A 26,330-nucleotide genomic window follows, 5' to 3' on the forward strand; every position below is an offset into this window, starting at 1 on the left:
TGGAACAGTTACGCGGATCTGGATCAAGACAAAAGGCAAAACCACAGCCCTTGCCCATTGCCTTTCCTCTCCTGACCTGCAGCTGTTGTAGTCATGGGTGGCACAGAAGTGGGGGAAAGCGCTGTCTCCTTCCCATCAAGTCCTGACTGAAGGAAGAAATGCACAGCGAAGCTTGGAGGGAAGAGGTAGATCCCAGTCAATGTGGGTAGCCAAGCAGAGAAAGGGGGTGCTAAGTGTGGGCAGATGGAAGTTTACAATACAGCTGTCCATGCCCTCAGTCTCCAAACAGCAGAAAGGGAGCCAATGCCCACTCATCTCTATTTGTCTTTAAGTTTCACCAACCAACACTAGTCATGATTGCCTTAATGAAAGCTCTTTATTTTCTAACATCAAAGGTTTAACAGGGCAAAGATGAGGTTTAAAATGCTCTATAACTCCAACTTCCATTCATACCATACTTTAACAGTAATTTGTTTTCATATTCATGTGCTGATGCAAACAGATCTATATTTTGTTCACTTAAAAGATTTAGACAACACCCACAGCCATTCGTCAGAAACAAGAACTTTTTATTTAGTTAAAAGGAGCACAGGGACATTTGAAGACCAGATAGTTACAAGTCTCTTGAGAAGGAGACACAAGCATTGAAGAAACTAGCAGAAGACAAGAGGAGCCGCAGTTCACTCTCTCAGACGAATCCTCAACACGAACACATGATTGATCACTGATGCCCTCCAACCCATTTTCACACTAAATCATAGTTTCTCTCCTTCATGAAATGTCGGTGTGCTGTGCTTACCTCCACATGGATGGTGGTGACGACGCACCTGGTCCCAACCATAAGACCACCTTATATGCTAATGGAGGCTGAACAGAGCTATGGAAAACCTTAGGCACACTCTGCAGCTGCTTTCACTGCTAATCCCCACCCCCAAACAACTGTCTTTGTTTTGTGGGCAAGGGAAGGACCAACTTGATTCCAGAACCCCTTAGAGAGCTACTTGTGGTTATATAGGCAACATGTGAAGACATATGATTTATATTGTGTATGCCATTTTTTGTTCTAGACGGAGTATAATATTGTTTATACAGCTATTAACAAAGTTATTACAAAATCTGTTGAATTTTAAACTAAAAATAATTGTAAGGCACATGTCTTGCACAATTGAAATTAGACAGTTCTTGCCTCTAAGTAAAATATTTGAGTAAATTTACACCACAGTTAATGAAATAGCTTCTTATTTCTGAAGAGATTTCCTAAACACTGTCTGACCCCAGAGCAGAGAAACTGAAAGAAGATGAACCATTTCTAGAAAAGAAACATTTTCTGGGGTAATTTATCTATGTGTGTGTGGATTCAGCTGGAAATAGTGATAAATTTCTTTAATCAAAACAGCATGTATTGAAAAATGAAACACCATAAAAATAAATATTAGAACAGTCCATTTTTATCAAACACTTATGTAAAATATTATACTTAAGGTAAAATATTTTTGCACACTGTAAACTTTAATACAATTTACATTACGTGAACTAGATTACAACTTATGAAAGGTGAAAGAAACAAAAATAACTGCCTCCAACACATACACTTCTCTAATGTGTTGACAGCAATTTTATCTGCATGGTCCATTCCATTTACTTGAAGTTTGGGTGCATCCTTTAGCGATAAGCATGTCTCACTCCATTGTAAGCACAGCGTATTTTGTAAATGAAATAACCAACATATAAAAATTATTTTAATATTTGCCTCAAGGGGGAGCTTACAGTTCATCTTGCAGATCCTCTGAGATTTCAAGCCATTCCAAGCGAATGTTCTAGATGCCATTCCTTATGCAGATCCAGAATTCTAAAATTCTATTTTCTGTGCTGGAGCCAAGTCGATGGATTCTTATACTTCCATGCCACTTTCTTTTCTGGTGCTTTTTGAAATCCACAGGGTGGACTGGTTTGGGCTAGTTTTTGTTCTTCCTTTACTGAAAAACATAAGAAGAAGTAAGTTCAATGCCTGAGACTTATTACTGAAATAGGCATGTTTTGGTCCCAGGGGAGATATTGCAAACCCTTCTTATGAAAGGGTCTTTCTTCTCTCACCAGCACATCTACAAAAAATTCCAGATTATTCCAGAATGTGAAGATGGTAAATAGACCATGTAAAATAATGAAAAAAATAGAATGATCTCTGTTTGACCCTTTGTAGTACAGAATTCAGACACATTCACACGCACACGCATGCACACACACACACACACACACACCACAAATATGTCTGAAACAATACCAACAATTTTCATTATAATCACCAATAAATCTTCATTTTATTTGATAAGTGATTTTGAAATTTTGCTTTGTGGATATTCTTCCATTCACATATGCTGCATTTAATACTAAAGGATTGAAACAGTGTTTTTGTCCTAAGTATAAAGACCTTCCTAATCACCATCCCTCAGTTTTCCTTTTTTATAGTTAAGTCACTTAATCCCTAAAAGTTTGGTTTGACTTCAGTCTCTGCAACCAATGTAGTTCAAAGTAGATTCAGGCCTTGATAACTTTGTTCCTCTAGATCTGAGACTGAACTTCACTCTCCTTGGACGTGGAATCTGAGCCCACATTTCCAGCCCCTGTATCAGAGTTGGCTGTCTCCTCACTCTTTCCATAAAATGGCCACTGCTCAGGCTCCTGCAGAAGTGCCCATTCCTGAGTTTATGTAAGTCATCCTCCTCTAGGCTACTTATCAAGATCTAGATTCCTTTGCGTCTAGTTTCCAGAGAATGAACCCTCACCTGGACCAAGTAACCACTTCTGGTCCCTTGTGTCATGCACTTCCTGCCCCACACAGACCTCCCTTCCCCCGCATCTGCCCCACTCCCCACAGGTACTGCATTCCAGTTACTCTCAGTGTAGGTGGGGAGGGCAGAACTCCTTCAAAGAAAGAAAAGAACTCTTCCTAACAAGCCTGAACAATACAATTCTATAATATTAATTGACTTCAGTTTAACTGTGATTTTACTACTAATAAAATATGTCCAAATTATAGGTTTTGGAGATTTGCTTCCAAATAAGTAAGATCAACACATCTTTATCTATGAAGTCATCTAACATCAAGGAAAAAAACAAATCAAGCAAAGTTTATAAATAACATGACATTTTTTAAATGGTAAATAAAGGCAGTTAAGTTATGAAGGTAACTTTTTTGTGTAGCATTAGTATTTCATTTAAGAGTTACTACCAGTTAAGGAAACAAGAGTTACTATTTTGAACATGACATGGAATGATATAAACCATCATGTGTACCAGATTGGAATTTAAACTTTCTGCAAGGCACTCAGATGATAATGGAGTTGAGTCTTTGATGAAGGTTCTCCTTGCTTTCCTGGAAGAAAGGAAAAGGGGAGGATCTAAGAACGAATGAATTAAGCACTACATCTAAGTCGGGCATCTGGAGGTACCCAACTCTGGTTTATTTTCTCACTCTGGGAATTTCAAACAAGTGAAAACTCCATAGATCTTCAAAAACCTGGAAGACTTTTGCATGAATAGAATCTCCACAATAATACACTATTTGGAAGAAGGAAAACAAACTTTAAAGAAAACTCAGTTATTGGCACTATAGTAATTTTTATTTTAGAGATGACAATGCCTGCATAATATTTTTAAATCAATTTTTCTTTTTTTATAAATGTTTTTCCATAGATAATAGATCTATCCATAGATATTATAGATCTATCTGTAGGTCTATATTATCTATAGATCTATCTATAGATCTATTATCTATATATATGTGTGTGTGTGTGTATATATAAACATTTATTTTATTTTATTTTATTTTCAATATATGAAGTTTATTGTCAGATTGGTTTCCATATAACACCCAGTGCTCATCCCATAAGGTGTCCTCCTCAATATCCATCACCCACCCTCCCCTCCCTCCCACCCGCCATCAACCCTCAGTTTGTTCTCAGTTTTTTTTTTTAATTTTTTTTTCAACGTTTTTTCTTTATTTTGGGGACAGAGAGAAACAGAGCATGAACGGGGGAGGGGCAGAGAGAGAGGGAGACACAGCATCGGAAACAGGCTCCAGGCTCCGAGCCATCAGCCCAGAGCCTGACGCGGGGCTCGAACTCCCGGACCGTGAGATCGTGACCTGGCTGAAGTCGGACGCTTAACCGACTGCGCCACCCAGGCGCCCCTGTTCTCAGTTTTTAAGAGTCTCTTATGCTTTGACTCTCTTCCACTCTAACCTCTTTTTTTTTTCCTTCCCCTCCCCCATGGGTTTCTGTTAAGTTTCTCAGGATCCACATAAGAGTGAAACCATATGGTATCTGTCTTTCTCTGTATGGCTTATTTCACTTAGCATAACATTCTCATAAACATTTTTTTTAGAGAGAGAGCATGAGCAGGGGAGAGGGGCAGAGGGGGAGGGGGAGAGAGAGAGAGAGAGAGAGAGAGAGAGAGAGAGAGAGAGAATCTCAAGCAGGCTTCACACACAGTGTGGAGCCCAACTCTGGACTTGATCCCATCACCCTGGGATCATGATTTGACCTGACACCAAGAGTAGGATGATCAACCAACTGAGCCACCCTAAAATCGGTTTTTCAAGCTGATTTGTTATTTACAGCTCTTCCTTAACAGTTTTCTGGGTTAAGAGGGGATTTATATCACATCCTTCCTCTACTTCTCTGCTTTTCACAATGGCTAATCATCTTTTCATCTCTAGTCTTAGGACGTGAAGAAAGAAATGAGATATTTACTATCGTCTTTTTTCTCTACAAAATATTACAAAATTTCTAACTGTGCTTCACATATATATTGGAAAACCCAGAGGATACAAAGTGTAGTATTAATTTGCCAGGCTTTAATTATCATTACTCAAAATGTCTTATTTAAACAGCCTGTACATCACACTTTGGATCCTTTAAACAATTTATGTGAACCATTTACAGTTTATATCTATTTAATTATTTTTTTCTGGGGCTTTTTTTACTTAGTGGATTCTTTATGGTCTATTTCAGAACAGATGAAGATAAACTAAAATCCAAAGAGAAAAATGACTTCATCTGCAGTCCTTCCCTGATGGCGGCACTGTCTCGATCAGTTCTTATTTAAAATACTGACAAAGATGGCTAGTTTATTCTAGCAAATATGTTCTTATTTAAATCCAACATCTTTTCCTTTTTCTTTTAATATATATTTATATTTCATATATTAAAATGAAAAAAATTTCACCTCTAACTCAAGGGTATATGGCTAAATAGATATAAAAGAATACTCTGAAGAATCTTGCTGTTAAGATATATCATTTTGGCTGAAGATGCATACTAAAAGTGACCTACTTTTACCATTGTACTTGATTTCCTCTACTCAGAAGACCCTTTGGAAATAAACAAAAGCCTATGACTCAAATTTTTGAAAAAGTATTATAGAGTGCACTTACAAAAATCAAGTCTTGCATACAACTTGGGGTCAAGATTGAAAGGCTTAGCATTAATGCTTATATGTAAGAAACAAGAGTCAGTATAGAGTAGTTGCATATGTTGTAAGCTTACAAAGATTCAAATTTCAGATCCACCACCCACACAAGCTGTGAGAACCAAAGCAAAATTGTGTAACCCATCTAAGCCACCATCTTCTCAACCGAAAAACAGAAACAAAAGGGCACCTACCTCATATGACTTGTGAATATTAAGTGAGGTAATGCATGAATCCTGTATTCAAGGCCTATCTTATTAGACTGGATACATGGGGTGTGTACTGACAGATAGGAAAATCAGAACTTTCTCTCTTTATTTTTTAAGTGGGAGTGGAGCCCCAACCTGGAGTTTGAACTCATAACCATGAGATCAAGACCCGAGCTGAGATCAAGAGTCAAACACTTAACTGACTGAACCACTCAGGTGCTCCAAAATTCAGAACTTTCTTGAGACAAAGTAAAACTATAATTTACACTAATATTTTTAAAGAGTTATAAAAACCTACATAAAACTTTTTAGTTGTCTCTGCATACATGAATTATTTACCTTTTATGCAGCATCTGGAAACAGCAGGTTCCAAAAGCGACCAGTATCAATAAAAGCAGTGGGATCGTTGGTATAACAACATAGATTAGATTGGGAATTATGCCTACAGAAATAAAGCAGTCAGTAAAAAAGATGGCAGAGGCAGAATTCTCACACTAACATTATATAAAATTGCCCAAAAATTCAAGGTAAAATAAAATTATTATAATTAAATTCCAAATAAATTTCTTCCCAAAATATTAAATAACCTAATAAAATAATATATTCAGGTTTAATAAAAATTAAAAACAAAATCATATTTCACTGGTTGCCGTGCTTCAATTCAGTGTCTATATTTCTAAAACTACAATTAAATCTACAGTTCAGATAGAGGCTAGTTTTCATAACATATTAATAATCTTATCTATCTCACTTCATTAATTCTCAGCTATTACTTAGAAAAACAAGCACTGATTATTAAAATAATTGTTGATTTATTGGTCATATAATCATCCTAACCAATAAGGTCAGTGCCATGATGATACTTAAGACTTTGGGATTAAATCAAAATACAAAAAAATTAACTGATGATACAGTCATAAGCCAGAGACACAAGACCCCAGAAGCATAAAGATTTGATCTTAATTAAATTCTAAAATGAATCATTTTTTAGTCCTGTTCCATTACACAATATTAAGTATTCTTGGAAAAGTAAAAACTGCCACACTTCAGTCCCATACAGACTAAAATGACTTTATTGAACATTTTTTCAATGTCATAAAAGGGAAAATATTCCTAATATAATTATTTACTAATATTTTTAGTTAGGTTTAGATGTTCTGAATGATTTTAAAATCAGGCACCTGAAAAGTAAAAAGCACTAAGGTTTAATGTCATGTTCATACAAGAAAAGCAAATTGAAAAACTATGCATTTAGCTAGCAAATCAAAAGTTGTCATCATTACCAATCTGAATAATTCTGTTCAAAATGGACCAGACTTAGATCAAACTGTCCATTTTACTGTACAGCACGTCCTTTATTAACTAAAGATATATTATTATCTGAGGTCCAGTGATGGGGTATTTTGAGAGTAATTTGCTATGCTTTTACCTACTCTTGAGCCCCTGACATGAAACTTCAAGCATTTTAAGGATTCAGGAAATATTTTCGTTCCTTTTCAAAATCCCATCATGATCCTTTATATATAACAGTAAAGAAAAAGAGAAAGTATGTCCTACTCTTCCTCACATTTTAGATCACCTGTGGAAAGATTCTGAGACTTTGGCTCTTTGGCTCAATCTTCACAAAGCAACTAGGAAATATCAAGATTTCTGTCCAAAAATCACAGGACCATGCAAAAAGGAGCACCAAACTAATTCTTAGAGCAGTTTCTGACTGGGATTCAAATCCTAATCAGGGAATGTGCAATCTGCACTGGGATTTCATGATTTCTTTTGCAGTCTGGTGTGCTCAGGGCAGCTGGGTTGAGAGCTAATTATACGTACTCTGTCCACCCTGTTCACCAGTGATGTCACCTTGATAGCTTGAAATCAGCCATGGTGGGAGTATAATATACCACAGGAATCTACAAAGGCTACAAATCAGGCTTTTTCTTTTATATCCACTCCCACACTGGTCTCTCCCTAAACATTTACCAGCACACCACTGTCTGCCGGCCGCTGAATGTGCTGATGTACATCATAACGCTTACATGTTGTTGGGGAAGTTCCCTGTGAATCCAGGTTTCCATGTGGATTACTTGGTTTATTCTAGATACATCTACCTGAGGTGAAAAATCAAAAGGAAACAAAATAGATTCTTCTATTCAAAAAACTAGCTTAGCATTATCTGTTTTAACCTAGTTCAAAAGTAAATTCCAGAGGCCAAATTTACTGCCCCCATCAATAAGCAATAAGAAAAGTTAGGGCTAACATGAAGCAGAGTTTAAAACTACAGTTTCTGCTCTTGATAGAGGAGTTAAAAACACATGAATTCATTACCTGCTTCAGTAACAACCACATTTTGATGGGTATCTCCTGGCTGATTTGTAAAATACGTCTTTTCTACAGGAGAAGTTGGAATGATCTCTGTAAATAATAAGTACAAACAACATATACAATGATAAAAAAAGAAATACAAATGTAGATGAAAATAAAAGTGTATTATAAAACAATGTAAACATCATAGCTTTTATTTCAGAGTAATAAAGGTACATGAAATTATTCAACTGTAAAGTCATCATTTAATTATCTTTGAATAAAGTATCCACTTGGTGAATCTTTGCAACTGGATCTACTTGGTGAATCCTTGCAACCCAAATCTGCATTTACGAATCAACAGTGCATCTATACTGATGACAGCCTGCTTTGGCAATAATGAAACCAAGCAGGTACAAAGAAAGGCAAAGAGAAGCAGGAATTGGGAGCATAAGAATGTGAGACACTGGGGTTCCTGGGTGGCTCAGTCTGTTAAGCGTCTGATTTCAGCTCAGGTCATGATCTCATGGTTCATGGGTTCGAGACACGTGTAGGGCTCTACGCTGACAGCTCAGAGCCTGGAGCCTGCTTTTGATTCTGAGTCTCCCTCTCTCTCTGCCCCTACCCTGCTCATGCTCTCTCTCTCTCAAAATAAATAAACATTAAAAAAATAATAAAAGAATGTGAGACGCTAACTGCAATTCAAAAGACAAGCATATTAGTATAATATTTAGATTTCTCCTTGCAGTAATAATCAGCAGATGACTACACGGATTGCACTGGGAATTGATGATTCAAGGAACAACATCCTAAAGCACATTTCTGTCCTAGCAAAACAGTGCCATACTTAGATTTGCTTTCGAGTAGTGTCTATTTCTTTTTAAAAAAACAATAATAAATTAAGGCTTGCAGGTTATTTCTTTCCTGGTTTTATGAGACAAGACCTCCTCAGTGGCCATGCAATTAAAAAGTGTCAAAATTTCTTACCATGATCTGATACTGCTGTGCCAACTATTTTTCCCCCTAGGGCACTGTTTGTTAAATTAACAGTTCAGTGAAAGTAAACTGAATTAGTAAGAAAAAAACCTGTAAACTTGTCTTTTGCTTCAAAATATAATTCTTTGTTTATGTTTGTCAAATGATGGAAAAGAAAAAACACTTGCAACATTTTGAATTAGTTTATAATGTTGTTATTTTTAATACCATATTTGCTACTCTTTATTTGGCCACGTAGTCTCTCTTTATTGGAAGTTTACCATACACCATCCTGTAAGAATATTTACTACCCTTGTGTACAATCTCACCCTAACACTTTAATAGCCTCCTGGAGGTTTTAGATATGGTCCTTTCCTACACTCATTTTTCTACAGAACTGAGGCACCTTATGCCAGTCGGTGCCCAACTGGTATTTGCTGAATAAATAATACAGATATTATTCTATTTATTAACACAAAACTGGTTATTTTAAAATTTTTTTAATATTTTTATTTATTTTTGAGGAATAGAGAGCATGAGCATGGGAGGGGCAGAGAGAGAGAGGGAGACACAGAATCTGAAGCAGGCTCCAAGCTCTGAGCTGTCAGCACAGAGCGTAACACAGGGCTTGAACTTGTGAACCATGAGATCATGACCTGAGCTGAATTCGGATGCCTAACCAACTGAGCCACCCAGGCAACCCAGAACTGGTTATTTTTGAAAATACTCTTAAAAGTCTTTAATTGATGCAATTTCTGATTAACAAAATTTTAAAAACTTAATCCCATGTATACTATATATAATGTCTAAGAACAAGAGTGCATAATGCAATTTTAATGAATACAAAAATTAGATTCAGCAGTATCCCCTTAAAAATGTCTTAGGAAAACACTGACAGTCACAAAGAGTAGATATGTAACTCACAGAACAATAACAAAAAATAGAGAAGAGTGAAAAAATCAAGTAGTGAGTTATTCAGTTTCTTCATTAATTACTAGGTTAATTGTTTATTATTTCAGATATCATTGCTCATATTATTAGATGGCATGCAGGGGCAGAAAGAGGAGATGAAGTTCAAATCACACAGTACTTCAGGTGTAACTGGAGAATAAAGTTCAAAATAAGTGGTCTAATTCACAAATTTTAATAAATCCCACTGCTTACTCCTTTAACCCCTCGCCACCAGAAATTAATCATTCTCCACTAAAAAAGCACTGACCATATAAGCAAGAAATTTCATCAAACCAGCATCCCCTAAAAACAAAACACTAAGCTCAAAGAAGGTTAACAAATAGAAAATAAACAAAGATGAAAATATTCCAGTTAAAATAAAGAATAAAAATGCTATACACATAGTTATATATTTGTAACTATAAAACTGTACACGTGCATCAAAAACAAAAAATAGATAAAGGAATCTTATTCACAAAGCACAGGTTATTTGAAGATTTAGGTGGAATATAGAAGATAAAGAAGAAAATATTTTTTATCTTAAATGCTCTTTCCTGAGTAATATGAACCTAAATTACCTAATATAAAACAAGTAAAGAAGATTCTGAGGTTGATAGTGTCCTGAATAATTTGGCAAGTATGAATGCAAAATAAAAGAAAATAGACACATGTACAAAGGGTCAAATAGTTTACCTAAAAGCTCAAAGAAAGGAGAAAAAGATGTTGTATTAAAGAATGCTCTGTAACATACTTTGTTGCATTCAAGTACATAGTGTCACAAATTTAAAACATCAGAGAATTTCAACTTTATATTTTTCCAATAAAAAAAATAAAGACAAAGAACATAAGTGCATAACAGATTTGGCTTTGCAAAGGCTTCTAGGATGGTAATGATGGATTTAGGGCTTTAAAGAATAAACTCACCAGGGATATAGAAAGCTGGCTAATATACTCAAGAGCAGGATAAATATAAGAGAAGGGTAAATCTAATCCAAATAATCCCTTGGGCTTTAAGGTCTTATGAGAAAAGGAATCATGTAATTTCAAGAGAATAATGGAAATGGCAGTACTTGATGGTAATTGCCTTCCATGAACACATTATGAGGTCAAGTAGACAGCCCCTCAAAAGATTTAAAATGATACTTCCCAACACTGAGGAGGAGAAAAACATCAAAAAAAAAAATCTTAAAGCCTAAGTATCTAGTTTGACTTTATTAGGTCATTAAAAAGAATTACTTTACATAGTTTTTGCTGAGTGTCTACTTTTGGTCAAATTTTAATTTAGTCGATCTGTCCTCTTCACACTAATTCAAATTTACTATTTCAACAGGAAAACACACCAGTGTAGCTCAGGTCAATGCAATCTTCCCACGTGCTTCACGGGCAAGAAGGTGGAGACTTCAAACAAAAGCTATCTAAGGAGGTATGTTCCAAAGCATGACAATCATGGGAGGAACATGGCACAGGTCCCCACTTTTGTTTCCACTGCGGTTCAATGAGCCATAATCAGTCTGACTTTCACTGAGGAGCACATGCCAACAAATGATAAGCTAATGTTCCAGGAGAAAGTTGCTTTGTTCCCTTAAACTCACCAGATAATCACCCAAAGATCTGCTGTCCACGTGTGTAAATCTATAGGTGCTCTGGTGACTTAAACCTACTTCACACACATTACACTAACTATTTAAAATATTTAAAAATAGATACACGTTCTTTGTAAAACCTATTTCCAAAACACTCTGACGTTCACAGAAAAATGTTCTTTTCTCTTAAAGACATGTCTCCAGATGTGTCTAGTTACTCCCTTCTATTTGACTGATTGGACGGTTTGCTCTAGAGCATGAAGTATAATTCAGTACACTGAGTGATATGACAAGGTACAAAGTAATTCCACGTTTCATAGCAGAGAAACAAAAGGATCCAAAGGAAGTGAAGCCTAAATACAAATAGTGAAGATAAAAATAGAAGCAAATACGCCCAACATCTGCTGTACCTCCTTACAGGACTTCCTACCTGGTTCATACTTGCAGATGTAATTGTGCTTCATGTTGCACCTGTCATCATTCCACTGGTAAAGGTAGGGCCCCCCCAGGCCTGGATTGGCTGTTGGTTGATGATACATCACAACACACTTTTCACTTCCACAGGAAGGTTCATCAGTATACCAGTTTCTGCAAACAGAGCAGCAGGAACACCTCTAAGTGGTTTCAACCACCCTATTCTTTTGGTTTGGTTTTGTTTCAAGTTTTTTTGTATTTAAATTCCAGTTAGTTAACATATAGTATCATACTAGCTTCAGGAGTAGAATTTAGTGATTCATCACTTACATGTAACACCCAGTGCTCATCACAAGTGCCCTTCTGAATATCCATCACCCATTTAGCCCATTCTATTCTGACATCCTCAACCAAGTAATGTCCATAAAGAGGAAGAAGCTGTTACCATAGAGATGAATGAGCCAGTTCAGCTGACTTTTGCACTGAGATACCCGAACCTCTTTACAAAAGCCCAGCACTGTCTCCTACAGTAACACTCAGTACGTCTGCAGATGGACCCCTTGTTGTAGAGTATAAAATTGCTGCTATGGTACATGTAAGGCTCTATTTGGCTCCCAAGATTGAGGAGGAAGAAGGACCTTAGGCATTCTTAAAATCCAACAAAATAAAATCAAGCTCTTCAAGAACTGCTTCCGAGATGCCAGCATGTATGTAAGTCTCTTCTGTCACCAAATTTGTACCTCTCAGTACATATGTAGATATTTTCTGTAAATAACCTATTTCTTCCTCCATTATTTACAATTTGTTTAAAGTCCAAAGTCAAATCTGGTCTTGTTAACCTAGAAATATTTCTGCCTTCACCTAGAAATACTTGTGATTTTCATCACTAAAGGGTTTTGACTCTAAATACAATTTTAATTTTTTTCAATTTATAGAAATTATTTGAATTTAAAAAAAAAAGAAAAAAAAACAAAACAAAAAACCCAGAAATCTCCCTCCTCCCTTTCGAGTCCCCCACAGCACATTTAACTCCTCAAGATCCCTACTCACCGGTACTGGGAACTGCTTCCATCAGACCACTGGTAGAGATCTGGGCAGGCACCAGATGTTTGCCCCTCTCCGTTTCGCCAAAGCCCTATCCAGAAATCACCATCAGAAATCCCTGTTCCTGGTTTTGTCAGGTTTTGCAACATACTTTCTATTAACTTCTGTTCTGCTTCATTCTCCAGGCTGAGGAGGGTCCCCCCCTCGCTCTCACAAGCCAGGCGTGCCTCCTGAAAGCTCACGCGGCTGGACAGTTCGTGGAAGTAGGCCATTTTGTAGCAGGGATGCTTGAGGTCAGCAAAGCACACCTTTTGGCCTGGAAAAAAGACAGCATGCATTGATTCTTTGAACTATATTCATAATGCTACTATGAATTAGGATTAAAGAACCAATCAAGGGGCGCCCGGGTGGCTCAGTCGGTTGAGCTTCCAACTTCGGCTCAGGTCATGATTTCACAGTTCATGAGTTCGAGCCCCGCATCAGGCTCTGTGCTGACAGCTCAAAGACTGGAGCCTGCTCCAGATTCTGTGTCTCCCTCTCTCTCTGCCCCACCCCTGGTCACTCTCTGTCTCTCTCTCAAAAGTAAATAAATATTAAAAAAAAGAACCAATCAAAACAGGATACACTCTCCCAAGAATGATTCCTCCATGGAATCATTTTATAGAGTTTATTTTTTAATTATTATTATCAATTTATAAAAGCAAAATGATTCCCTGGTAAACTTGTAATATGAACTTTTAAACACAGGACTCCAAAAAAATGTTTGTTAAGAGAACTCATGATTCTTCTGGCTTAGATACAAACCAATTACATAGCAAACGAAACTAGCAAAAGAAATTGCTTTTTCTTTTAGAGCAAAGAGAGCTAAAAGGTCAAGGTTATGAAAGAAAAATAATTCACAAAAGAACTTAATTTTTTTTTTCAACGTTTATTTATTTTTGGGACAGAGAGAGACAGAGCATGAATGGGGGAGGGGCAGAGAGAGAGGGAGACACAGAATCGGAAACAGGCTCCAGGCTCTGAGCCATCAGCCCAGAGCCTGACGCGGGGCTCGAACTCACGGACCACGAGATCGTGACCTGGCTGAAGTCGGACATTTAACCGACTGCGCCACCCAGGCGCCCCAAGAACTTAATTTTTAAAACAAGTAAAAACCAATGTATAGAAGGTATCATAAAAAAGATACAAGGTGGCAAAATTTAAGGTGTAAACATTTGCTTTTATTGTATATATCTGAAAGCAAATGCATTGAAATTGAAAGTTAATAGAGGCCAGAATGAAGGTAACTCTAGTAATAATTAACTTATTAATATACAGCATTAGAAGTGACAGGAGAGATTTCTAGAGTACTCTTTGAAAAAATTCTCATTATCAATTCTCTGAATATTTTCTGGTTTTATAGGACATGCTATGTGTGAGTGTCAATTGCTCAGCCAATGACTTCTCTCTTTTTACACAGACAGCTCAAATGAGTCATAAACTCCAAATAAAATTTCCCAAATTTGAACTTAGAGAATCAAGTACTTAAAGCAAACAAACAGAAAAGAAGGGCATTTTAAATATTAAAAAGCCAAATGGCTTAGGGTTGGAATAAACACATCAGGAAATAAAGGAGCTATTAAAAATCTCATCAGATGGGGCACCTGGGTGGCTCAGTTGGTTAAGCATCTGACTTTGGCTCAGGTCATGATCTTGCAACTCGTTGGTTCAAGCCCCACGTCGGGCTCTGTGCTGACAGCTCAGAACCTGGAACCTGCTTGGGATTCTGTGCCTCCCCATCTCTCTCTTCCTCCCCCACTCACACTCAGTTTCTGTCTCTTAAAAATTAATAAATGTTTAAAACGTTTAAAAAGATAAAAAATAAAAAAATAAAAATCTCATCAATTGCTAATTATTGTCAATTTCTATAACTTGGATAGAAAGCAGAGTAAGCTGAAATTTGTTGAAACTCATCTTTCAAAGATGGCTAAACAATGAGCTAAAAACAAATTAGGTGATAAATATTTAGCAGACTTGAGAACAAATTATTTTTCAGCTTTAGAGTCTCCATTTATGTATTAAACACACACCAAATAAAAATGACTTCTTCAAATTTATTATAAAAAATGCCCTATTAGACTGGTTGAGATTAATTCCTTTATGAGTGTGAAAGGGGTAACACTGCATTTCTTTTAAACTTTCCCTAAATTAGAATTTCATTAAAATCAAATCCAAATTCATTTAAATTTACCCTTCCCTACAGTTAATCTTAACTATTGCTAGTTTTATTGCATATTTCTTTAGGAATAAAGATTGGGGACCACAAAATGTCCAAAATCCATGAATAAATAAATAGAATAATCAGAATTTGGAAAGGAAGTTTAAAATGTAATTTATATTTATACTTGTATTTTAAAGGTTTTTATGAATTACAGCACTTGATTAAGCCACCTATTCTGATATCTCTAAAGATTTTCAAAGTCAGTATATACATAAATATGTGTGTGTACATATATACACATATATACATATATTTTTAAGTCATATATGTGTTTGTGACAACAAATGAAGCTTAGAATAATTTTTGAGACTTCTTAATGGAATATCATCTTTTATAAAACTTCATTGTGTGACATCACTAGTTTACTTCTGCTCTAACAACATCTGTGAAGACTTAAAGACACAGGTAAAAGTTTGATTTAAAAAAATCTCTCAGAATCAAATTTCACACACCTCTACATGTGAATTTCACATTTGTCTACATATGAAGCAGAATGACTTTCTCCTAACTACACTATGGATGATAATAACATCAGGCCACAAAAAATCCACATACATATCAGGGATATTAGAGTGTACAGGATTCAGCTAACTACCAGCAAGGGAAGTCCTATCGTTCTGTTGTTTAGATTTGCCCCCTTATTATCACCAGACATGTATGCCAAATGATAGACAATCTCCAGAATGACCAACCTGTTTCATTTTGTTTTTCATTAGCTTCTTTGGGTCACTTCTGATCTCTGCTATCAACTTTAAAAACCGCCACGAATCCCTCTCTGTCTGTTATTTCTTTATCCCAACCCACTGTCCATAGCCTCCACTCCTTTCTTAGTCTTTTTCTGTGTTCAGTTTAGATTTGGCCTCAGAAAACAGACTATGAAGCATTTAGTGTAAAATAAAGTCAAATTGTAAATGTAAAATAAAGTCAAATGCTAAGAAATTAAGGCATAGCTTTACTGCTTTCTTAAGATTCATCTTCATGAACATTATTCTTGTTGGGATTGAAGGGTTTTTTTCACTTGATATTTAATTTTGTGGCTGATGAAAAAAATTTGTCAGTAGTGGAGGGAGGGAGTGTTATTGTACTTAAACACTGGCTAAAAACTACAGCATTCAAACATTGGATTCTTAATTATAGTACACCACACTGAGTCAACATTGGTACCACATCCATTCTCCCCCAGAATCAGCAATTAATGACCTATGATGACACTCAAGTCAGGAGGGAGCAGAAATCCAGAGGCCATTAACCTCACAACGGTGTTTGAGTGATAGGCATTCAGTATCATGACACAAGCTGAGAACAGCCATCTAATAAAATAGCAGTTGGAACAACGCAAGCACAACACCCAGTAGTCCTCTCTGTCTCATTAACTGTGATCTGGACCCAGAAGCAACACACTGAATAATATGAACAAATTAACAGACTTCCCCAACTGATTGTTAATTAAAATGAAAATGCTAGTATGATTGACCATAGGAAAATGGAATTAAAGAGACTTCAAGAGGACAAATCAGTCTCAGATAAATAATCCTTGAGAGATGATCATGGAAGTCCCAGTGGCTGATTCTTATACAATTATTTATTTTAATTTCTCCTAATTTATTATTAGATTTTGTGATGACTTCATTGTTTAAAATGGTTGTTCCTGATGATATTCTAAAAATGTCATTAAGCCCAGTGAGTGTTGTGCCTACATTTTTAACGCAAGCTATTTCCATTTCCATCTCCTACATCCTTTACATATTTCTAAGTCTCAAAATATATCGTAACTGCATTCCCTTGAGTTTTCAACTTGCTCAGTTTTTCACTCCAAGAACTCTCAGACTTGGATTTGACTCCAGCATTTCTGAAATATTAAGCTTGTCCAACAAGATTGTTTTGCAAGATGTCAAAAAGAAGCCAACTTAAAAAAAAATCACCAGAAATTTGAAAGAGTAAACATTATTTATGTAACAAGGTTAGCACAAATTCAGAGGGTGCCTACGTGGGATTGATATGCTAAAAGTCTCTGTTCATGATCTTTAATGTATTAAAATATAAGTGCAACACAGATTTATTTATGGTGAGGGGACAGAAATGATGATAAGAATCAACTCATTTATAAAATATGATAGCACTTTGAGGGGCATGTGGGTGCCTCACTCAGTTAAGCATCCAACTCTTGATTTCAGCTCCAGGTAGTGATCTCATGGTTCGTGGGGTCAAGCCCCACATCGGGTTCTATGCTGTCAGCATGGAGCCTGCTTGGGATTCTCTCTCTCCCTCTCTCTTTCTGCCCCTCCTCTGCTCATGTGCACACACTCTCTCTCTAAAAATTAATTAATTAATTTAAAAAGATAGCAATTTGAATAAAATGCTTAAGAGAACTTTAGTGCAATGTGGAAATTTCTAACACCACTACGTGAGTCCACAGAGAAATAATGCTGATATAAGAAAAACCTAAGGTAGGGATTATATTTAAAGTAATTCCTAATACTGCACAGGCCCTAGGTGGTAGCTGGCATGGCATTGTTTATGACAGGTATTCTCTCTTTAGTTGTGGAGGATGGAGTGGTCCAGGGTCGTAGGTGAGGGGGTAGAGACTGTGGTGGCTGCACAACAGAGGGACCCTCAGGGGATCAGAACAGGGGCCAGGTACTGGAACAGGCAGATATTCACTCCAAAGTATCCACTGAATATCAGCTGTGTCCTCAGACATTGAATGGAAAAGTCACTAGCAGTTCAGATCTACCAAGTCTGTTTTCACAAAAGGATACACATACATTGTCCAGTTTTACTACCGTTTATATATCATCAGTAAAGCTGACAGTGTGAATTTCTTTACATCCAATTCTATTTTACTACTGACTATGGCTTTCGTGTGCAAATTTGGTCCAAGCTGTAGCAAAACCAGTGAAAGCAGCTATTGAATGCTCACCACCATTTCAGATGGTCACATTTGGCTGTCATGGCAGTGGAACTCCAACAGCTGGGAAACAAATGTTGCCCTAATTCCCAGAAAAGTTCCATTAATACAGATCTTCTGGAAGCAACTTTTCCCACTTCTGTAAAGGCTCATCTTCCTAGAGAACCATTGAGATGACCTCTCTTCTCATTCTGTGAGATCACGTGGAGAATCCTTTTCTCTGATCTTTAAATGTTACATTCAAATAAAATCTGTCATTGACTGTTTTGAACAATAAGAATTCTATAAGCTTCCACCCACAACATCGACTTCCATCTACTTTTCTACTACCCATAAAATATTTAGATGAATATTCAAATAACCATATCACAGTGTTATTACACAAGGCAACACTGATACTAACAATAATTTATTAAATGTCACCTAGCATCTCCAAGGACAAACATCCTTTGATTGTTGTTTTATATACAAGCATGACAAAAGACTTTCAACCTAGGATTCTGCACCTGTTAATTTTATACATACATGCATATAGAACTACATATATCCACATGCACTTTTGTTTAGAAATAATTCTCAGGACTGCCTACTAGAGTAAACATTCCTATCACGGTCACAGCTAAGATTCGGCTATTCTATTATTCCCATGAATAGATAGTTTTGTCTTCTGTCATAGTCATGAAATTCCTTTAGAGCTAAATATTGGCAGTAAATGCTTTTGACCTTGATGTAAAAGTGGAGCCAAACTCATAAAGTTATGGCAGTTTACTTTTTTCTTTCTGAATAGAAAGGATCTATGATTTAGTTTTATCTTGCTTATGTTTATTAACTTTCTGACAGTTGAGTCCTCTGTTAGTAAAGTAATAACATTTTTCTTATACCTCACACTAGCATCATATATTATCAATAGTGAGTATTGAGTTTATATCATAATTTTTAATAAAAATATAGAAGATATTGTATGAATTCCTATGGCTCAATCATGATCTACTTTTTGTTACAAAAAGAAAAAAAAATTGTACAAAAGAGAATCTACATGATAAATCTTTCCCAAAGCAGACTGCCTGAACTTGGACATGTTACCAGAATCCCACAAAATAATTTGTTTTTCCTAATTCTTTCTTACCCCTCCTCAAAATAAAACTGATAAATGGGTAGATCCCACATTATACAGAGTGACATGACCTCTGATAACAATACCAACATTTCTGAACTAAAAAGAAATTCTTTGAAGCATTCCATGTTCAATATTACACCTACTTCTTAAGAGCTATTCTTTATTTAAAAAAAAAAGTTTTGTTATAATAAACTCTCATTTTTGTAACAGATTTTATAGTGCAATTAAATACATAATGTGCTATTATGAGTGTGCTGGAATCTATTTTCTTACATTAATAAACAAACTCAAAACTGGAACCCTGGGTCATTTCGTGAATCGTGGTGCCAGCTTTGCAAGGTCCTACCTCTCCCACTGGGAAATACCACAAGCTTTGAGAAGGTAACGGGACTCCTTGCTCAAACTCACACTTATCCAACTGGGCCACCCAGTCACCCCTACTATGCATATTTAAAATTGAGGTCTAAATAGCAAATGGTAAACCAAGTAACTTTGTGACTTAAAAGTTCAAGCATTCAATCAGAAAGAACTGGTTTTGAATCCCAGAGCTATACTTGAATTGTAGGTACACTGGGAAAATTACTTAAATGTTCCTGGCCTCAGTTTTCTTACCTAAAGGGAGCGTGGTTAGGAGTTCTAAAGAAATACAGATAAATAATAATAGCCAGACATTTATCAGTAGGTTAGCATGGATGTTCTCACTGCTAGCGCAATCCACACCTTTGGGTAAATTAGGAAAAGATGTTCTTTCCTGGTGATACAGGCTGTTGAGCTAGAAAAAGTAGTGTTTTCCTCTAGGTGGCCTCAGCTCCAGGCGCAGAACTTGCATAGTGAGCTCCCTCTCAGCTTCTTGGGACACACCTCTGTGCATGACACAATCTGCACAAATCTTTTCAAACCCCTTGACCCTCCAACAATCCTGTGCTGTTGGTCGCATCACGTAGATCTCATCCTATTTTAAAAATGAGGCAAGGGGGCATAGAAAAGTTAGATAATTTGCCGGATTCACACAGCTCATAAATCGGGGTTGTGAATCAGGCAGTCTAGCCCCGCAGTCCATGCCTTCACCCAGATGTCTATGCTGCCTCCATATATGTCTCAAATGTAGTATTTTTTCTAAAGTGAAATATTTAATGAATAAATAAAGGGACTGATGAATATACACATTATTCGGGTTTTCCTTGTTATAATTATTAGCGTTGATCTGTTATTGATTAGCACTGCTACTATATGCAAGGGTTTGTGCCTTGAGAGTTTGTTTTTCTGAGCAGCTTGTGAATTTTCTATTACTCTACAATTAGACATGGGATTAATATTGGGACATCTATCTCATATTTCCAAACCACATGCAGCCTTAGTTATTTTATCTAGTTCTTTCATTTTTCCAAATAAAGCAAAGCCCAAATGAATTTTTCCCAGTTACAAAAAGTGTAACTTCAGTCAAGTTGTCAGGCATGTTATATTACCAGTAATATGTTACCACAGTGAAAGAAACAATCCCGCGTGAAAGTTGTGTGCAGCCATTCACCTGTATGCCAAGTGCCTAGCACAGAAAGCTGTTATAAAATCTAGTGAGAACATCAGCTGGGTTTCCACCCTGGACCCCTTTATATAATACTACCTCTTTTTTAACATTAATGTAATAGATATTACCTTCCTCAGGAAGAAGAGTTATAAAAACAAAACTATAAAATAATGAAAAATAGCAGTTAAGGAGTAATGGCTACGATAGATGTGTAATTTATTAGATGACTAGTAATAAGATTAATGTGTTCCTTTCTTGCCCAAGAGATACTTAAAGTAATTGCATCTTTGAAAACTGCTCTGTCATCACTTTATGCTTTTGATGATGTCATGCAATAGTACCACAGGCTGAGATATGCTCAGCAGATTTTTTTGTATCTCCTTTGCTATCATAATAATCTATGGACTACTGGTCATCACCCAAGCACTTGCATAATTCTGTGGCATCTGCACAATAAAAGAAATATGTCTAAATCATCCAGTCTCCAATGTAAAATGCATGCCAATTTTAATGAGTTCAAATTAATACATATTACATTTTTCTGCAGAAATTTGGAGGTACCATGAAATACACTTAGTGCCATTTTGCTGCATCAACAAATTGGGGATCACCGCTATGTGTACTAAAAAGAAAAAGCAAGAATTAAAAAAAAATTCATTACTTTAAAACACTTAAAATGTTTAAAAGTATCCACATGCTCTTTAGACATATCTTCCCATCTTAGAAACCTGAGTTTTGAACACTTCTTTTTCATATGTATCCATGTCACCATAAGTAAAATCCTCTTATCTTTGCCCTAAAGAAGATATCATTATCTACCAGTAAAGTCACAGAATTAAATGATTGTACTTCCTGCAAATATTCTCTACACATCTGTGTTCAGCAACAAATCAGTACAAATCTAAGATCCTAAAAGTAGTTCACAACTTTGACTCATAAATTCATTAAGTCTTGCATTAAATACTTTTTAATTCATGAAATTACTCTCGTGGTTATCTATTTTTATTACATATTTGTGCATCAGAATAAGCATGACCACTAACCTATAAAAACACTTACCTATTACTGCTTGATGCTATTAACCCTTATGGGACAGATTATGATGATGAAGTTTGAAATGTAATTTCTTATTAAAATATCTTAACTTCATTTATAAATAATGCTTTCTATTTTTAAAACAGTGATGTATTTAAAAGTATTGGAGAGTATCTTATTGAATATTTTAAAGTGCTAAAAAGAAGAAAATTTTTATAGAGGATTATTTTGCAAGTTCCTGTCTTTTTTCTGGTGTTTAATTAGTAGTATTTAATTACTAATAGCTGTACTGATATTTAGCAAATAGAATGTAAGTATTTTCCTAATAATGGCCCCTGAAAGCTTCTTGCATTGGGCAGACACTCGATTAGAATTTTGGTAAATAGCCCCCAGTGGCAGGAAAAAGTTGATGCATACCTCAAAACTTAACACTGATCAGGCAGACAGTAGACCTACAACTTTCAACATGTCATGTTTTAGACTGTCTGCACTCATGCTATTATGGCAAAAATATATTTTTAAAAATTTGTCTTCAAAGGATAAAGTCACAAGTTTATAATGATCGAATTTTAATGTGATTTTTAGGGCCAAAGGCAATTAAAATAGTCATAAGAAAAACATAACTAAATAATTGTTTTGATATCAAGTAAACATCATCATTTATGTTAAATCAAATAAATCATGTTCAGTTAATTAGAAATTTTCCAGATGTCACCTACAATATGCTTATAAACATTTAATAGGAAAACACAGCAAAAGGTTTGCAACAATTTATGCGATAATACAACACAAAATAAACTTCTCATCAATAATCTTTTAAGTTCTGTTTTTACTTTATATATTTCTTTTCCGCAAAGTTTATGGCATGTAAACAAGAATATGCCAAATGGATACTATTTAAGTCAATGGAGTGTTTCTATGTGTTTAAAAAACACCATATGCTAAAACCCTGGTCTGTGCTGTTCATTTATTTGTAAGAGTAATTCTCATAAACACAAAGTCAGCCAAATATGTAACTGACACACTCAGGTCTATATAATACACTTTTTCTTCAAAGCCAAATTAAGGGGGAAAGGATCTAATGTTATGGCTCCTGTGACATCCTTACCTGATACTGTAAAGTTTTCACTTTATAAAGACTCTGATTTTCCCCTCCCCCACCCCCCATATAAGCAGCATGTATGTCCAAATGATAGTTCACAGTGTATTTAATTCCAGTGTCTCCAGAAGGCCAAAAGTTAGTGGAGAATGATTGATAACTACACATTTAAGAATTATATTCTTAAGATGCAGAACATCACATATTGCTGAGAGGAAGATCAGCAACAATTAAGCTTAATATGTCAGTTTCTAAAGGTCTGGCTTCACTACTGATTAAGTACATGTCATTTGTCATCTATCTCTACCTCTAGTGACACCTGTTATACAGATGCACAGAATGTGAAAGGGAATTTGTGCTTTTTACATTTAAAAAAAAAAAACTTCCACACTTAAAACACATGCTCACCTACATTCAACAAATATTTACAGAAACACTTTTTTTTTCTGGTTTCTCTTTCTCTCTTTTTTTTCAATATATGAAATTTATTGCCAAATTGGTTTCCATATAACACCCAGTGCTCATCCCAAAAGGTGCCCTCTTCAATACCTATCACCCACCCTCCCCTCCCTCCCACCCCCCATCAACCCTCAGTTTGTTCTCAGTTTTTAAGAGTCTCTTATGCTTTGGCTCTCTCCCACTCTAACCTCTTTATTTTTTTTTTCCTTCCCCTCCCCCATGGGTTTCTGTTAAGTTTCTCAGGATCCACATAAGAGTGAAACCATATGGTATCTGTCTTTCTCTGTATGGCTTATTTCACTTAGCATCACACTCTCCAGTTCCATCCATGTTGCTACAAAGGGTCATATTTCATTCTTTCTCATTGCCACGTAGTACTCCATTGTGTATATAAACCACAATTTCTTTATCCATTCATCAGTTAATGGACATTTAGGCTCTTTCCATAATTTGGCTATTGTTGAGAGTGCTGCTATAAACGTTGGGGTACAAGTGCCCCTATGCATCAGTACTCCTGTATCCCTTGGGTAAATTCCTAGCAGTGCTATTGCTGGGTCACAGGGTAGGTCTATTTTTAATTTTCTGAGGAACCTCCACACTGTTTTCCAGAGTGGCTGCACCAATTTGCATTCCCACCAACAGTGCAAGAGGGTTCCCGTTTTTACAGAAACACTTTAATCAGCATCTCAAGAAATTTCAATAAGGATGGTTATGCTCAAGTTTCCTGTAAGGCCCGACTCATTCATCCTAAGCTTTTGAGACTCTTCGTGTTTTCTTTAAGAGTCCTTGCCCAAAAGTAAGGAAGGGTGAATACGATATAAATTACTCAACAACAGAACAGAAGTCGAAGAAAAATTAAAATCAGAGCGAATGCTGGGAAGCTTGCCAATTCTGACCCATTTCCCTGACACTGACTCAATCCACCTAAATGGGCACCTACTGTGTGCATGGACCTGTGGTCATTACCATGTACACCTCTGCCCAACTCGAGCTGACTTCATTTTCTGAGAAGTCCTTAAGTTGGAATAAGGCGTGCAAAGGAGTCTACAAGGATCGGTCAGTCCCCCGTTCTTCGTCAGCGCTCCCTGAGAACAAAGGCTGTGCGCCCGGGTGTCTGTGAGCGCCCCACAGCTAGCAGGTCTGGGCTGGGAAATCATCCGAGTGAACACAGTGCGGGGACTGAAGTCGAGCCAGACCAACAGGGGGTGACATTTCTGCAGTGGTTCTTACGGCTTTGGGTTTCCTCTGCCTGCTCCATGGTACCCCACCCCTTTTTGCAGGTGCCAAGCCCTGCCCGGTGGCCAACTCCCTTACAAAGAAGGTGGAAATTACTCCTGGAAAACGCTGTAGTGCTCATGATGAAGCAGAGCTCGCTTCGCAGCTACGGAACCAGGCACTTCCAAAAAATTGAAACTTTTCTCTGTGCTTGTTTTGTGGGGGAGGGGAAGAAAGCGGAATACGATCTTTTCCCCCTACCCCCACGTCCCCTGCTCATCTCGGCCCCATACCCTGCACAGGTTTCCAACCTCCAGGAGAACCTTCACCCCAGGACGGGCGGTCCCGCACCACTCTCGTCCGCGCGCTCCGCGGTCCCCTCTCCCGGCTCATCCGCCCGACGGGCGGCCCCTGACTCACCGCTGACCACCCGGCGGCAGAAAACTCCGTGGCCGCAGAGCAGCGCGGCGCCCAGCAGCAGCGAGACCACGCGGCTCATCGCGGCGCGGCGACAGCAGCAGGTGTTGCGCGGAGCTAAGACGGCCTCTGCCCGCCGCGCAGCGGTAGCTCTAACCTCTGAGCCTCCCTGCCTCCCCTCCGGGCCCTACTCCCACCGCCGGAGCCCAGCTGGCCGGCCGCCTGCACTCATTGCCTTCGGCGGGGCCTGCAGCCGGGCGCGCTCGTGCCGCGCGCGGGTGTGATGGGCTAGAGCGCACCACACGGCGGGTGCGCGTTGAAGGAGAGGAAGTAGAAGTTAGAGGGTCCCGCGTCTGCCCCAGAGGTGAAGCGGTAGCCCCGGGCTGGACCCCCGGGCTGGACCCCACTCGCGCCCTGTGCTCCTGTCCCCGGCCTCTGGCTAGCGTAGGAATGAGCCCGTGTGCCTAGTCCCGGCTCTCAAGGCGGCAGCGGCAGCTGCAGCAGCGGCGGCGGCGCTGTGCTGGCGGCGCGGTCTTATATACCTACATCCCAGGGTTCCAGCCCCTCTCGCTAGCAATGATTTTTAACTACTTCGTCTCTCCCGCTATGCGGAGCATCCCAGCCCCTCCCCTAAAAACTAGAGCCGCTTTGAAAAAGAGTGCAGTCAGCAGCCCCACCTCCTCCCCTCCGCTTCCCCGGGTGCCGTCTTCCCATTCGCTAACAGACCCGATACTCGTTTGTGTGAAATGTGACAGCTTTGCTATTAAACTCTGGCAAAAGTTGGATCCATTTGGTTTTCTCAAAGATTAACGTCCACGGGGATGCCAAGTTGTGGGGCCTTTCTCTTTTTGTGCTAAATTGCTTGATCATATGTATTGCTAGATTCAGGGCACTAGCCACTATTCAAGATGGATTGGCGAAGCGGGAGCCAAAACCTGCTCGGTGAATTATATAACGTGGCAGGTTTTTCCCCACCTAGGTTCTGCAAATAGATTACTTCCAAGCAGGTTGTTTAACTAAATTGCCACAGGAGCAAATTGAAGAGAAGAATATTTAAAGCACGGTTTTCCCAACTGATTTCCATCTCAGTATTTGCAGCTCCAGAGAAAACCATTAACGCAAATATTCTGAATACTTGGGAATTTCTTGGATGTAAATGTATGTATTTCTTTGCACTCATCTCTCCCTGACCTGTGGTTTCTATTAAAAGTAAAGCATTCTATTTTTTCCTAAAAAAAAAAAAAAAAAAAAAAAAGAGGTTAGAATGGGAGAGAGCCAAAGCATAAGAGACTGTTAAAAACTGAGAACAAACTGAGGGTTGATGGGGGTGGGAGGGAGGGGAGGGTGGGTGATGG

General features: G+C 37.6%; 1 protein-coding gene across 2 annotated transcripts; it reads right to left on the minus strand.

Annotated features, from left to right (window-relative positions):
* Positions 1-548: 548 nt before the first annotated feature.
* On the minus strand, positions 549-25,603 carry CHODL (chondrolectin). 2 transcript variants are annotated; one of them, XM_043593823.1, is made up of 7 exons: positions 24,979-25,603; positions 12,947-13,256; positions 11,913-12,070; positions 7,998-8,084; positions 6,018-6,120; positions 3,295-3,373; positions 549-1,976 (listed from the first exon to the last, which is right to left on the minus strand). In XM_043593823.1, the coding sequence occupies exons 1-7, from the start codon at positions 25,055-25,057 to the stop codon at positions 1,974-1,976; spliced, it is 819 nt and encodes a 272-aa protein (XP_043449758.1). In that variant the 5' UTR covers positions 25,058-25,603; the 3' UTR covers positions 549-1,973. The 2 variants fall into 2 exon arrangements, with proteins under 2 accessions (XP_043449758.1, XP_043449757.1); XM_043593822.1 differs by lacking the exon at positions 3,295-3,373 and having other exon boundaries at positions 24,979-25,585.
* Positions 25,604-26,330: the final 727 nt, after the last annotated feature.

Source organism: Prionailurus bengalensis, chromosome C2 (assembly GCF_016509475.1).
Source record: "Prionailurus bengalensis isolate Pbe53 chromosome C2, Fcat_Pben_1.1_paternal_pri, whole genome shotgun sequence".
NCBI classification, from domain to species: Eukaryota; Metazoa; Chordata; class Mammalia; order Carnivora; family Felidae; genus Prionailurus; species Prionailurus bengalensis.